The sequence below is a fragment of the Salvelinus sp. IW2-2015 genome, linkage group LG17 (genome assembly GCF_002910315.2).
Source record: "Salvelinus sp. IW2-2015 linkage group LG17, ASM291031v2, whole genome shotgun sequence".
NCBI lineage: Eukaryota > Metazoa > Chordata > Actinopteri > Salmoniformes > Salmonidae > Salvelinus > Salvelinus sp. IW2-2015.
Window position 1 is genome coordinate 38,823,057 of NC_036857.1, and position 15,021 is coordinate 38,838,077.

The following is a 15,021-nucleotide window of genomic DNA, read 5'->3' on the forward strand; positions in this document are numbered from 1 at the left end:
AATTCTCTAAAATGACAGAAGTTGCTTATGGTAGAGAAATGTACATTCAATTCTCTGGCAACAGCTCTGGTGGAAATAGGATGTGAGGAATCACAAAGAAATTGAGAAAGAGACCAGGCCTCAGATCCTTCCCTCATCACCTTGGAGATGCCAATTGCATGCTCCCTCAACTTGACATCTGTGGCATTTTGACAACTGCACATTTTAGTGGTCGTTTGYCCACAGCACAAGCTGCACCTGTGTAATGATCATGCTGTTTAATCAACTTCTTGATATGCCACACCTGTCACGTGGATGGCTTATCTTGGCAAAGGAGAAATGCTCAGTAAAAGGGATGTAAACAAATTAGTGCACAAAACAAAAAAGCTTTGTGTGCATATGGGACATTTCTGGATATTTTATTTCAGCTCATGAAACCAACACTTTAAATGTTGTGTTTATATTTTTGTWCAGTGTAATATCTGGGTGGCGGTTTTCCTTTTGATTTAAATATTCTTGTACAGTACAGTGTCTACCTGTTGCCTTTTTAGAATCAATTGTGTATTTTATGGTTTGTATCACAGGAATTTGGTAAATAAAGAATGTATACATTTACTTAGTTAAAGCTTGATTGGCACAAACTTCCCTTTTAGAAACATACAAAAGTGAAATCATTTCATCTTGTGCAATGATAACCAAATACAGGAATTTTTCAATGGTTACTTAAGAGCGTCATCGTCTGGCAACTTTGTGCTTAGTTGAAAAATCTACTTTAACTGCCCGGCTTCCTCCACGACGCCGTACTCGTCACTGGAGCTTCTTCCACACTTGCCCCTGAGGGTACTGGTGTGTCTGCACTGACGACTCCAACATCTCACAGGAGTAGCCTGGATCCTGATGGAACAATGACCAACAGAAACCATGGGCAACACTTAAAGATCCACAGCACTTAAATGAATGACCACAACACCAGATCATTTTGATTAAACCATACCTTGGGAGGCATGTAGTGGGCGTTCTGAATCACAACAGGGCTTTTGAAGTGCTGATGGAGGTGGTCCACAAATTCACACATCCTGAGAAAGAGAAAATATTTTATTTCAGCCCCTGACCACAGCTCAAATAACTACACAGTTATAACCAAATGAAATAATTATGGGGTCATTGTTATATTCTATATTATGTCATTGTAGCTTGAATGGTTTAGAATGACGGGCTGGGATGTCCACTCACCGGTTGTCAAGACTGGCAGACACAGAGATGTAGTCAAAGAGAATCAGGTGCTGAACCAGCTCACACAGTCCAACACCTCCAGCATGAGGACACACAGGCACTGGGGAAATAGATTAAAGGATAAACACGCAGCATGGGCACAGAGACACGCACAGCTGGGCTCATACTCATCAAGCATCTGCTGATCTAGGATCAAGTCGCCCTCCCGTCCATACAATCTTATCTACAAGGCAAAACTGATCCTAGATTAGCCCTCCTATTCTGAGATGCTTTATGAATATGACCGCTGATGTCTTACCCTTGAACTTGTGGGCCATGAGCAGCACGGCTAGGTTCTCGTTGACACTGCCCAGTCTACAGCTGTCAATCTGGACAAACTGCAACGCTGACGCCTGGAGGAACTGCTTGAACATCACTCGATTATGGCACTGGAGGGGCCACAAGAACAACATTCATTACATATCAGTTAAACTGACTAAATACTGATAGCGCTAGTGTGAAACACTGAACACAATGAGTCAGTAACATTGACACAGTGAGTCCTAACCTGTTCTCCTGTGGCCACTCCAATGCCAAGCGGAGCCAAGGCCTGCAATGGCAGAACAGAAATGTGAAACTTAAGCAGAAACAAGCATCAAGGCTTGGAGAATTACTTTGTGTTCTGAATCCATGACTGTTTCTCAATTTGTGCTGCCGCAATTTCTCACATCCCATCTCCTTGACTCCTCAAAACACATCGGAGAAAAGGTCCAAGGGGAGGGACCTGGGACCTTCTCCAATACAGTTGAAAAGGAGGTGAGGAAATAGGATGCGAGGAATCAAAGAAATTGAGAGAGACCAGGCCTCAGATCCTTCCCTCATCACCTTGGAGATGGTAGCATGTCCCAGGATATCGTCAGGGGAGGTGGGCTCTTCGATCCACAGGGGTTTGTACTCAGCCAGCCTGGTCACCCAGRTTATGGCCTCGCCTACGTCCCACCTTTGGTTAGCATCAATCATCTGAAACAGAGAAGACAATTGGCTGCAGAATGAATTGATCCAATCCTGTGCATGAGGTTTACTGAATCCAAAGGCATCATAGATTTACCAGTGTGTTGTGGGGTCCAATCATCTGCCGTATGAGACTGCACCGGCGAATGTCATCCTCTAGGTCAGCCCCCACCTTCACTTTGAACTTGGTCCATCCATCATTTAGTGCATCGGTGCACAGCTATAGGAAGATCGAGATACAGAATGACATACAGTGGGGTACGAATGATTGACACCCATACCCCCAAGACATGCTAACCTCTCACCATTAGCAAAAACAAATTGCATATGCTTGATGTAGTCATTGCATGCTAGGACTATGGGACCAAATATTAAACTTTCCACTCCTTTATTCATAAGTCTTCAGGGGTGTCAATTTTGACCCCTATCTTTTTGAGAACAAAAAAGTATCACTTGTTAAACTCTTTGAGAAATTGTATTAGTATAGAAAGCAATCCACTTTTTTTGCATTCAATATAGCTCAGCATTTTAATTATTTCATACAGTAATTATTGCTCATCTTAAGGGTGTCAATAATTTAGGACCATACTGTATATACTGTTTCCCTATGGGGCCTGGTAAAACGTAGTGCCCTACATAGGGAATAAGGTGCCATTTGGTACTCGGACCATTGCACAGCATGTGTATGAGAGGAGACCTGTTTCAGCAGCTGGTCGGAGTATCCTAGCCAGGCACAGGAGGTGGTATAGGCAGGATAACCCTCCTTCAGCATCTGGTCCACTGAGAGGTCACAGTCATATCAATACACTTCATTAATAAAATTCATATTCCAATAGAGGAAGATACATTTTTATAGTTGCAGTACTGAGTATATTATGAGATCGTAGGGCACTTCATACGTCTGTGTGTTCATGGAGGAGCAATTACAGCCACTAAACTCCACTTATCAAAGCCATTAACGTCTCAGGCCCTTTAAGTGTGCTTACCTCTCTGCTGCTTCCCCGTCTGAGCTTTCACAAGTATATCTGAGAGAGCGCGAGAGAGAGAGAACACACAGATCAAAGATAATAGGTAATGGTTTTTGTAGACTACCTTGTGAACCTGTTAAAACAGAGTGCAGATGGCCATTTCAGGCAATAGAGGAACATATTATGGACAGTGTTCAGCAAGACATACCAAGGGCCTCTTGTTCAGTAAGGGCATCAGTGATATATCTGAAGTCGATGCATGAGATGAGCTTGCTGGGGTCCTGAGGGAAGAACACAAGCATGTACAGGCACATGTACATATACTACCTCATCCTAAAACGTGTCTGATTAAAGCACATTCCAAGATGTACACATTACATTGTGTAATTCCAAACTTTATCCGCAACGTTTTCCAACGTCGCACAAAATGGAATATGACGTTGCGAATAAAGTTCAGCACGACAATTTCATTTGTACACATCTAAAGACCTGCATCACTATACAGAGCTTTTCTGTTTCTATAAAGACGCATTTGGAGCTTTTGTTCGAGCCCACATACTACAGAACGAGGATGTCAAGCACTGGTTTGGGTAAGTTTCTGTCTTGACATTTCTAGAACATACCATTTACATCCAAAATAMAGATTTGATTGTCAAAAATAAACTTCTTTAAGTTTGATGTTTTAATCAAGTTAAAAAGCTCTCCATATCAGCAACTTACCATGTCAACAAGCAGCTTCCACAGTGGCTGTTGACAAAAAGGAGAACAGTCATTTTAGCAGTATCTCGACATATGAAATGTCTTGCTATATTGCTTGGCATGCCTGGTACACTAACATCCATAGCGTCGCTGTCTGATAAACCTCAGATCCAAAAATCAACAACAAATGTAAAGAAAAAACATAATTTGAGTACATTTTCTTGGTCCTATGATATGTTCAGAGTACATTGAGGGGTTACTGCTTTCAATTCATTTGAAAAATAAATAAAATCAGTTACAAGGTTCAGACCGCAACGATTGCTGAGGAGGCAATGTGGGCCATGGTCAAAACTAGCACACTATATAGGGGACAGGGTTCCAATGTCTCACCTTGCCCTCGGACCGTGCCCAGAGGTCCCATACTGCATTCAAGACCGCCGCAGTGGCCAACTGAATGACTCCTTTCTCTGGTCCAATCTGGCACAAGACCGGGGGAAAAAAAGCTGATTACACACATATTTCAGTGAAGGTTAGTTAATCAGTTTGGATTGATTAGGGTAGTTTGTGTTGCAGTGGCTGTGTACACTCACCCATCGCATCTGTCCATCGCTGGTGAGGAGACGGTAAAATCCAYGGAAGTCACTCACAATCTCCTCTAGAGATTTCCCCACAACTAGGGCTGACAGGGCTTCCACAGCGCACACAACTGCACAGTTTAAAGGGACAAAAGTTACTCATTTGAAAACAGTACACAGTATTATCCTCAGACTGGCAGATCGGTTCACATTGGGACAACTAGCATGTAATGCATAGTCATTTAGAGATCTGGGAGCACCTATGTATACAAAGCCAGACTGTGTAGTGTTTACACATTACCACAAGATGTAGCTGTGGATAACATGTATTTAGACTACTAAACAAAGCCCACCAAACTATAACACATTGAAATGGTGAAGGTTGGATCAAGAATMTTACCAATTTCTGTGCCTCTCCCCACAGTAAAAGTCAACCCATATCCTTGCATTCCTTGATCAGTTTCGATGACAACATAGGCGACAGAGTAGTCCGGGTCGGTGTGCTGAAAGAAGCCACATTTATATTTTCCTATATGATCCTTRGGCCTACCATATGTAGGGGAAGATGTGACATGAATAAAGCAAGTGCTGCAGAAATAACTTTTGTCTGCAACTTATGAAAGAAAGCATTCATTGCATTGATGCACGTACCATTGCGTCTGAACCATGTTGCTCCAAAGACGTTGGAAATCTGACATCGCGRACAGTCAACCTTATAATCTTTTTAGGCATTTTACTCAAATTCCTAGACCGGGAAGTAGCCCGCTAGTGTACTATCGCTTGCTCAACATGGAGTCCCGCCCACTGCGACTGGTTGAAGTGCCTTTCCGCGTAGGAAAAGTGTGATTCTCACATGACTTTATGCAATCATAGTGGCTACAACCGGGTGAACCAGGTTGGCGTTGATTGCAATCTATTTGGAACCGGCTGCCTCTTGGGCTTGAGCCTGGTGCTCAGTTCTGTCCGACGGCAAAAGTGACGCGCATGGAGTAATGAGTAGGATTCGGTGTTTTCACATGCAAGTTATTGGTTTTGATAAAAACGTAGCATTGTTGACAACATGACAGTTCAGAGCAGATTACCGTTCAATTTGAGCAGGGCTCGCCTCCTTTAACGGTTACGTCTGGTCACGTGACGGGCCATAGCCTAGGTAAATCCGGGGCAGTTTAATAGATCTCCGTCAATGTAAGACACAAAATGAATTCATTAATAATAATATTAACATTGTGACAGCTCGTGCCTCGACAAGTGACATCAACTCCCCGTTGTCTATATAAAACTATTGCATCTAACGAATTAAACAAAGAATACCACACATTCAAATCTGAAATGTTTAATTTTCCAACTGTACAAATTCCACAGATTAGCATCCATAATTATTTCTCCAACGTTATAACTTGCATTCTAGTCTTAGCTGTCTTTAAAAAAACGTGATATCAACTGTCTGTTGTCTGTATGAAACTGATGAATCTAACGAGTTCAACAAATAGCACACATTTAAAATTTTAATTTTCCAACTGTACAAATTCCACAGATTAGTATCTAAATCATATTTCTCTTTACACCAACTTTATGACTTGCATTCTAGTCTTTGCTGTCCTTTTTTATTTATTTATAAAATTAGGATTTCACAACTTTGTACAAAGCCCTTCTTTAAAACCTCAGCTGACCATGTGTGTTCTGCCCATCTATGCAAGTATGCATGATCAAATGCATCACTGAATTGATGAGTTTAAAGAAAAACAAAGGAGCAAAATGACAACTGTTGATGTGACATGACACATTAAAAAGACCTTTGAGCTTCCTCCTGTTGCAGTCTTAAAATAACTGACTGCTCTCGGGTTATGACTACTTTATAAAAACAAAAATGTCAATAAAAACTCATTCTCTTTGTATCTAGACTGAATTAAATCCATTCACACAATAAAATCACATGTAGACAACATAAAACAGTTCAGGTGCTTTGGCAATATTTTCCCATAAAGGCAAAATTGTTACTTTTTTTTAACCATTTTTAGAACTGAAATTGAAACACGTGAGGATGAGTCAAGTATAAAATCCAAAACAGAACGTTTGTTGAAGGACTTCTAAATGTATGTGAAAGAGAAGGCCAAGTCCTCTTTAACATAGGTGTGTAGAAGCATTTGCTGGCATGTAAATGGCCAAATCAGGTGGTTGTATCAACAAATTCAAATTCTGGAACTAAGAGAGAGAACATTTAGTTTGTGTTGTGTAGTGCTATGATATGCGCAGAGACGAGACACATTGGCATGTAGCTTAGTGATCTACAGGGCTGTGGGCTTTGCAAGGAGAGAGCTGAATATTCTCCCATCTCACAGTGATATATTGGTCTGGGGTGAAGTTTCCCCTAGGTACAGATCTAAGATCAGCTTCCCTTTCCATAACAATTAGTAGGGGAAATGCTAAATTGAACCAAGATCAGCGTTTAGGGGCAACTTCATCTTACTCCTACATATGCAGAAAATACTCTGTAGTGATCTTTAAAGAGGCTATTTAACTTGGCATAGCAATGGTCTGTCAGGGACACATAACACAATGGCCTTAGTGTTGTAAAAATGTCCAACTGAAGGACTCGAAGGGAAGGCTTCACATGAACCTAGAACCATGTCCGTGATATGAATTATTCTTAGTTACATAGAATAAAATCAACAAATAAAATAGAAAATGAGCAGACAAGACGGACCCACGCAACTGTCCCTGATCCGCGCCACTCAAGTCGATCGTTCAGAAAAACACAGGAGAAGGAAAAGCATTTTCCTGTTGAACTGATGAAATGTACTGAACACAGAACTGCATTATCCTAACTGAAATATTCCCACAGTACTTGACAATATTCTCATCGCTTACCGTACATCCTTCTCTCTCATCCACCATTTTGAAGAGCTCTTATTCCAAGGGCCCCTACCCATCTCTCTCGTGGCATTTTCACAGTTCAACAAAGATTTTAGAAACAACAAAACAGAATGATTGGTCACTTCGAAAAAGAACATGATCATTAGAACCATGTGGGAAATTGAGGAATAAAAAAAAACAAAGGAACAAAAGGAGTAAAGTCATACAAACTAAGACCTGTAGTACCTGAAATAAAAAAGACAATAAAATGATCAGTAAAAATTAGTGTAAAAAAAAAAAAAAAAAAACATTTATTTTTATCATCAAGGATAGCAGTGGTTTGTGCAACTCGATAACCAAGCTTCCAGTTGCCTTTTCTGAAGCACATTATTCATAGCGTTTAATCTCCATGCGTCTGTATCAGAGTCTGTTCCTCCTGGGTGGAGGGATACTTTGCACGGTGAAGGGGTCCAGGGCTGCGCTGCGGCCAGGCCTGACTATAGGTTATCCCCGGGCTGGTACTGTGGCTCCGTGGCTGTGAAGTAGTCCTCCAGGAAGGACTGGATGTACTCAAAGGTGGGCCTCTCGTCGGGGTCCTTCTTCCAGCACAGCTTCATCATCTCGTGGAGGGAATCGGGACAACCCTGGGGGCAGGGCATACGGTACCCCCGCTCCACCTGCTCCAGGACCTCCCTGTTCACCATGCCTGTGTGGAGAGAGAGAAATGGAAAGAAAGAGATAAATAATAGAGTGAGGGGGGGAGGGGGGGTTAGTTTGTTTAGTGCCCATTACATTAACTGTGCAGTCAACCGTATCAGTTAGGTCACGCAATAAAATCAAGATTATCCACAACAAAACTAGGTCTGTGATCTAATTCCATTGAGAAGTCGCTCCAATCGCTTCACTAGCCTATATTACACCCCCTCCTCCCTCCCCCTCAAAAAGCATAAATAAAAAGGAGGCCTGAATCAGGGGTTGGAATCGGTTCAGGGAACAGAACCAAAAACAATGACATTTTTCAAGGAACAGAATCAGAATCAGAAATGAAAGTGTTTCTATACTGTTCCAGGAACAAGCATTATTTTAAAARCATGGGAACCGGTTAATAACGTTATATTATGTTACGGGCATTTTTTTCCAGTCCCACAAAAAMTATGCAAAGCCCTCTGTCACTTAGAAACTTATTCCACTGTCTGCCTGYCAGCTGAAAACCTTTGCCAGTGCGTGTAGGCTGCCTGCCCCTCCCCTTCCCGAAGCATAGTCTACTGTAGCCTGCTGATGTTACAAGCGGGATTCATAMATTAGGGAGAGAGATATTTAATTAGAGAAGAATGGATAAACTTTTTTTTATGCTAGTTAAGGATGCTATACAGCACCTTCAGAAGGTTTTTCAGACCCCTTGACTTTTTCCACATTTTGTAACAGACTATTCTAAATTTGATTTTWWWAAATTCTCCCCCCCTGATCAATCTACAGACAACACCCCATAATGACAACGCAAAAACAGGTTGAGACATTTTTGCTAAACAATTTTTGGAATAAAATGGAAATATCACATTTACATAAGTATTCAGACCCTTTACTCCACACTTTGTTAAAGCACCTTTGCGGGGATTACAGCCTTGAGTCTTCTTGGGTGTGACGCTACAAGCTTGGCACACCTGTATTTGGGGAATTTCTCCCATTCTTCTCTGCAGATCCTCTCAAGCTCTGTCAGKTTGGATGGGGAGCGTTGCTGCACAGCTATTTTCAGGTCTATCCAAAGATGTTTGTTCGGGTTCAAGTCCGGGCTCTGGCTGGGTCACTCAAGGACATAGAGACTTCTCAACACTTCTGCGTTGTCTTGGCTGTGTGTTTAGGGTCGTTGTCCTGTTGGAAGGTGAACCGTCACCCCATTCTGAGGTCCTGAGTGTTCTGGAGCAGGTTTTCACCAAGGATCTCTCTATACCTTGCTCCGTTCATCTATGCCTCGATCCTGACTAGTCTCCCAATCCCTCCCGCTGAARAACATCCCCACAGCATGATGCTGCCACCACCATGCTTCACCATAGGGATGGTACCAGGTTTCCTCCAGACGTAACGCTTGGCATTTAGGCCAAAGAGTGCCATCTTGGTTTCATCACACCAGAGAATCTTGTTTCTTATGGCCTGAAAGWCTTTTGGTGACTTTTGGCAAATTCCAAACGGGCTGTGATGTGCCTTTTAGTGAGGAGTGGCTTCCCATCTGGCCACTCTACCATAAAGGCCTGATTGGTAGAGTGCTGCAGAGATGGTTGTCCTTCTGGAAAGTTCTCCCATCTCCACAGAGCAACTCTAGAGCTCTGTCAGAGGGACCATCRGGTATTTGGTCATTTCCCTTACCAAGGCCCTTCTCCCCCGATTGCTCAATTTGACCGGGTGGCCAGCTCTAGGAAGAGTCTTGGTGGTTCCAAACTTCTTCCATTTAAGAATGATGGAGGCCACTGTGTTCTTGGGGACCTTCAATGCTGCAGAAGTTTTTTGGTACCCTTCCCCAGATCTGCGCCTCAACACAACCCTGTCTCGGACTTTTACGGACAATTCCTTCGACCTCATGGCTTGGTATTTGCTCTGACATGCACTGTCAACTGTGGGACCTTATATAGACAGGTGTGTGCCTTTCCAAATCATGTCCTATCAATTGAATTTACCACAGGTGGACTCTAATCAAGTTKTAGAAACATCTCAAGGATGATCAATGGAAACAGGATGTACCTGAGCTCAATTTTCATGCCCCATAGCAAAGGGTCTGAATACTTACGCAAATAAGGTCTGAATACTTACGCAAATAAGGTATTGCATTTTTATWTTTTTTGTATAAATTTGCAAAAATAATCTAAAAACCTAATTTCGCTATGTCATTGTGAGGTATTTATATATAAAAAATAWAWWWAWAWAAAWAAAAAATGTTTAGATTAAGGTTGTAATGTAACAAAATGTGGAAAAAGTCAAGGGGTCTGAATACTTTCCGAAGGCACTGTAGTGATTTATTAACTACAAAAAGGTAAGACGTGTTATTATTTAAATTCTGGTGCCGCTCTGCACACACAAGCTTCTTAGATAGCTAGCTAGCTCTGGTCCAACATCAAGGCAACTCTCTGAAGTTCAAAGACATTCAAAGTTCCTTCATACTGTAGAAGCCGCTCCTCCGTAGGTATAATTCTGTGGGCCTAATTCAGATAACGAATGTCATAACAACAAGATGCCCAGCGCTTCAAGTCAAGCCTCTTCCTCCACCGCCTCTCCCCACCTGCAACATTTCAGTCGCATCTCGCGCCCTAACAATGGTCTGTACAATGCATGTAAATAGTTTGCACACTCCATAGCAACCTGCTYAATCTGCACTGATTGGTGAAGTAATTTAATGTCGAGCTAAATGTAATAAAAAGGTTGATTTCAAGAGGTTTAAAAAGTAACAGAAAGGGTTTGGCGTTCAAACCGGTTCAGAATTTCATTTTGCTGGTCGGGAAAAAAATCAAAAATAATGGTACTGTTCAGAACGAAACRATTGGAAAATAATTTTGTTTCCAAAGCCTGGCCTGAAGGTTAGTGTCTGTGTGTGTGTCAGTGTTTCAGAGCACCCGCCAGCCTCTCTCTCTCTCTCTCTCTCTCCCCAGAGCTCCATCAGTCTGGGACAGATGGTTCTAAACAAGAGTGGTGTTCAATCTCCGGATCAGATCCCACCAGATGGTCTCCTCTAATCTCAGCCAGCTTGTGTGTGTGTGTGTTTACCCCACAGAGACAAAAACAGCAATCAGACAGTGTCACCCCTGGCCCACTTCCTATGACAGTATTAACTAGTCAAGGCTATAAGACTTGTGACGGATCACCTTTAACCAAATTAGTCACTTCCTTGTTTACATTGCGCTGGCATCTACTTCTATGACTACTCCTCCTGGTCACACAAGAAATCTGCTTCCCAGCTTCAGRCATCATACAATTGAAGTATCTTAACCAGATGGACAGCCTCACAGACTGCCATTGTTGTTATGGGACTGCGTCCCAAATGGCACTAATTCCTACATAGTGCCCATTCCCTATGAGCTCTAGTCAAAGGMAATGCACTATATAGGGAAAAGGGTMCCATGTGGRACGCAAACATGGTTTTTCATTTTGTCTGTGTTCTCACCTGGGTAGGGCACCCTGCCCTTGGTCACCAGTTCGGTGAGTAAGATGCCGAACGACCAGCCATCTGACTTGATGGTGAAGCGGCCGTACAGAGCAGCCTCAGGAGCCGTCCACTTGATGGGGAACTTGGCCCCTAAAAACCAGAGCAGGACGGGGAAGAAATAAAAGAAGAGCGGGAAGGGAGAAAGACAGAGAGAAAGAAGAGGGGGAAATACAGAGAGAGAAAGAAGAGACGATACATTAACTTCCACTAGGGGTCATCAGAGACCTTACAGCTGTACCATAACCACTGAGAAGTGACTGATATTACAGTTCACACTCAAGTCTGCCATAACAATTACAMTATTGACCTCCGTCACAAAATTAATCATAGCTTAATTTTTAACGGTTGAAGTGTGATCTGATTGCAAGGTAATTGATCGAAAAAGAATCCTACATTATAAATATATCACAGCGGGGCGAAAAAAATCAAAAGTCACACTCAAAAGTCACATTCCAAAAGGTTTGAGGTTTAAGCGTGTTGTTGAGTGGGAAAAGGAGTGTTCGTGTCCTGTCCTGTTTCTCTGCTGAAACCATTGGGCTTAAATGGTTAAKCAGCAGGAAGCTCGAGAAAGAATTTACTCACCTCGACTAATCAGATTGGATATGACCATCTGCTTTTCGCCATTAGCCTAATTTACCATGGTAGGAAATCGGGTTGAATATTTTCCCGGTATTTTACAAATGTTCCATTCCGAGAATAAATCACTTTTCTCCCAGGTAACCCGGTATTTMCCACCAAAACCTGAAGGTGTCAATCTAAAGCATTATAAAGGATATAAATATGTCTGGATTTGATTAGAGCATTGATCAGCATGAACATTCCAAACCTGATGCTACCTGAGCCTGATGAGCCATATATTCAATGCATTTTATGAGCCCTACAATACTGACATTTAATGAGCCAATCACACCGGCAGCTGATGAAACTGAGGAGTATTTCTGTCTGTAATAAAGCCCCTTTGTGAGGAAACCCTCATTCTGATTGGGGAGCTAGGCCCAACCAGTGGGTTGGCCTATGCCCTCCCAGGCCCACCCATGGGAGGGCATACATCCATACATTAGGGCCTAAACATATTTTAAATTCATTTAAATTGACTGATTTTATTATATGAACTGTAACGCTGTGAAATTGTTACATGGTGTGTTTATAATTTTGTTCAGAATATATACACACTGTATATATCTTTCTTGATGGAAAAATACTTGTCTGAACTTAAACGACTTAAACCAGGTAGAAAGTGTGTAGAAATTATAATTATTTAAATGTAATTTAATCTCTGAACAATTTTTCTTCAATCACAGCATTTTCAGCATTCTTCATCAAGAAATGTTTATTATTGACAATGAAAGAGGTGGGAATTTTGTTCCCTTCTCATATAATAATAAAAAAATATATATMTTTTTTTCCAGAGTTATTTGCTTAAATAAAAGACCATTGGGCGTCTATTACCAGAATGCTAACAACATTAGCCCACTTGGAGTTTGCCAAAAGGCACCTAAAGACTCTCAGACCAGATGAAACCAAGATTGAACTCTTTGGCTTGAATGCCAAGCGTCACGTCTGGAGGAAACCTGGAACCATCCCTATGGTGAAGCATGGTGGTGGCAGCATCATGCTGTGGGGGTGTTTTTCACCGGCAGGGACTGGGATACTAGTCAGGATTGAGGCATAGATGAACGGAGCAAAGTACAGAGAGATCCTTGATGAAAACCTTCTCCAGAGCACTCTGGACCTCAGACAGAGGCGAAGGTCCACCATTCAATGGGACAACGACCCTAAGCACACAGCCAAGACAACGCAGGAGTGGCTTCGGGACAAGTCTCTGAATGTCCTTGTGTGGCCCAGCCAGAGCCTGGATTTGAACCTAATCGAACATCTCTGGAGAGCTCTGAAAATACCTGACAGAGCTTGAGAGGATCTACAGAGAAGAATGGCAGAAACTCCCCAAATTCAGGTCTGCCAAGCTTGTAGCGTCATACCCAAGAAGACTCGAGGCTGTAATTGCTGCCAAAGGTGCTTCAACAAAGTACAGAGTAAAGGGTCTGAATACTTATGTAAATGTGATATGTTTTTTATTTTTAATAAATTAGCAAATATTTTTTTTAACTGTTTTTGCTTTGTCATTATAGGGTATTGTGTGTAGGTGGATGATTTAATACATGTTTTAGAATAAGGCTAGAACCCAACAAAATGTGAAAAAAGTCAAGGGTCTGAATACTTTCCGAGGGCACTGTACTCTTCCATGCCGCCCCTGGGAGGGGTGCGTCACTTGAGTGGGTTGAGTCATTGACGTGATCTTCCTGTCTGGGTTGGCTATCTGGCCTGATGACTCCTTGCTGTCCCCAGTTCACCTGGCCGTGCTGCTGCTCCAGTTTCAACTGTTCTGCCTGCGGCTATGGAATCCTGACCTGTTCACTGGACGTGCTACCTGTCCCGGACATGCTGTTTTCAACTCTCTAGAGACCGCAGGAGCGGTAGAGATACTCTGAATGATCGGCTTTGAAAAGCCAACTGACATTTACTCCTGAGGTGCTGACCTGTTGMACCCTCGACATCCACTGTGATTATTATTATTTGACCCTGCTGGTCATCTATGAACATTTGAACATCTTGGCCATGTTCTGTTATAATCTCCACCCGGCACAGCCAGAAAAGGACTGACCACCCCTCATAGCCTGGTTCCTCTCTAGGTTTCTTCCTAGGTTCTGGCCTTTCTAGGGAGTTTTTCCTAGCCACCGTGCTTCTACACCTGCATTGCTTGCAGTTTGGGGTTTTAGGCTGGGTTTCTGTACAGCACTTTGAGATATCAGCTGATGTAAGAAAGGCTTTATAAATACATTTGATTTGATTTATTTGTCACATGGGCCGAATACAACAAGTGTAGTAGACCTTACCGTGAAATGCTTACTTACAAGCCCTTAACCAACAGTGCAGTTCAAGAGTTATGAAAATATTTACCAAATAAAATAACAGTAAAAAATAATAAAAAGTAACAATAACATAACTATAATGAGGCTATATACAGGGGGTACTCGTACCGAGTCAATGTGCGGGGGTACAGGTTAATTGAGGTAATGTGTACATGTAGGTAGGGGTGAAGTACCTATGCATATACAATAAAACAGCAAGTAGCAGCAGTGTACAAAACAAATTGGGGGGGCGGGGGGGGGTCAACGTACTAGTCCGGTGACCATTTGATTAATTGTTAAGCAGTCTTATGGCTTGGAGGTAGAAGATGTTGAGGAGCCTTTTAGTCCTAGACTTCACGCTCCGGTACCGCATACCGTGCGGTGGCAGAGAAAACAGTCTATGACTAGGGTGACTGGAGTCTGACAATTTTATGGGCTTTCCTCTGACACTGCCTACTATATAGGTCCTCGATTGCAGGAAGCTTGGCCCCAGTGATGTACTGGGCCGTATGCACTACCCTCTGTAGTGGCTTACGGTCAGATGCCGAGCAGTTGCCATACCAGGCGGTGATGCAACCAGTCAGGATGCTTCGATGGTGCAGCAGGGGGAAAAAAGGTTTTGTCGT

The 15,021-nt window shown here is 42.4% G+C and overlaps 2 protein-coding genes across 4 annotated transcripts in view; both read right to left on the reverse strand.

Moving 5' to 3' along the window:
• Nucleotides 1–382: 382 nt before the first annotated feature.
• On the reverse strand, nucleotides 383–5,498 carry enosf1 (enolase superfamily member 1). Its single transcript, XM_024006650.2, has 15 exons — nucleotides 5,096–5,498; nucleotides 4,845–4,947; nucleotides 4,460–4,575; nucleotides 4,260–4,346; nucleotides 3,891–3,917; nucleotides 3,379–3,451; nucleotides 3,189–3,227; nucleotides 2,900–2,982; nucleotides 2,300–2,422; nucleotides 2,077–2,211; nucleotides 1,760–1,801; nucleotides 1,511–1,640; nucleotides 1,213–1,312; nucleotides 974–1,055; nucleotides 383–873 (listed from the first exon to the last, which is right to left on the reverse strand). The coding sequence occupies exons 1-15, from the start codon at nucleotides 5,174–5,176 to the stop codon at nucleotides 787–789; spliced, it is 1,308 nt and encodes a 435-aa protein (XP_023862418.1). The 5' UTR covers nucleotides 5,177–5,498; the 3' UTR covers nucleotides 383–786.
• Nucleotides 5,499–5,761: 263 nt separating this feature from the next.
• Nucleotides 5,762–15,021, reverse strand: part of LOC111977263 (tyrosine-protein kinase Yes) — a 47,605-nt gene continuing 38,345 nt past the window's right edge. For all 3 annotated transcript variants that reach the window (XM_070448139.1, XM_024006648.2, XM_024006647.2), the window contains 2 exons: nucleotides 11,445–11,576; nucleotides 5,762–8,003 (listed from right to left, as the gene is read on the reverse strand). In XM_070448139.1, the coding sequence (XP_070304240.1) occupies nucleotides 7,795–8,003; nucleotides 11,445–11,576 (341 nt within the window). In that variant the 3' untranslated portion in view covers nucleotides 5,762–7,794. The remainder of the gene's footprint in view (nucleotides 8,004–11,444; nucleotides 11,577–15,021) is intronic.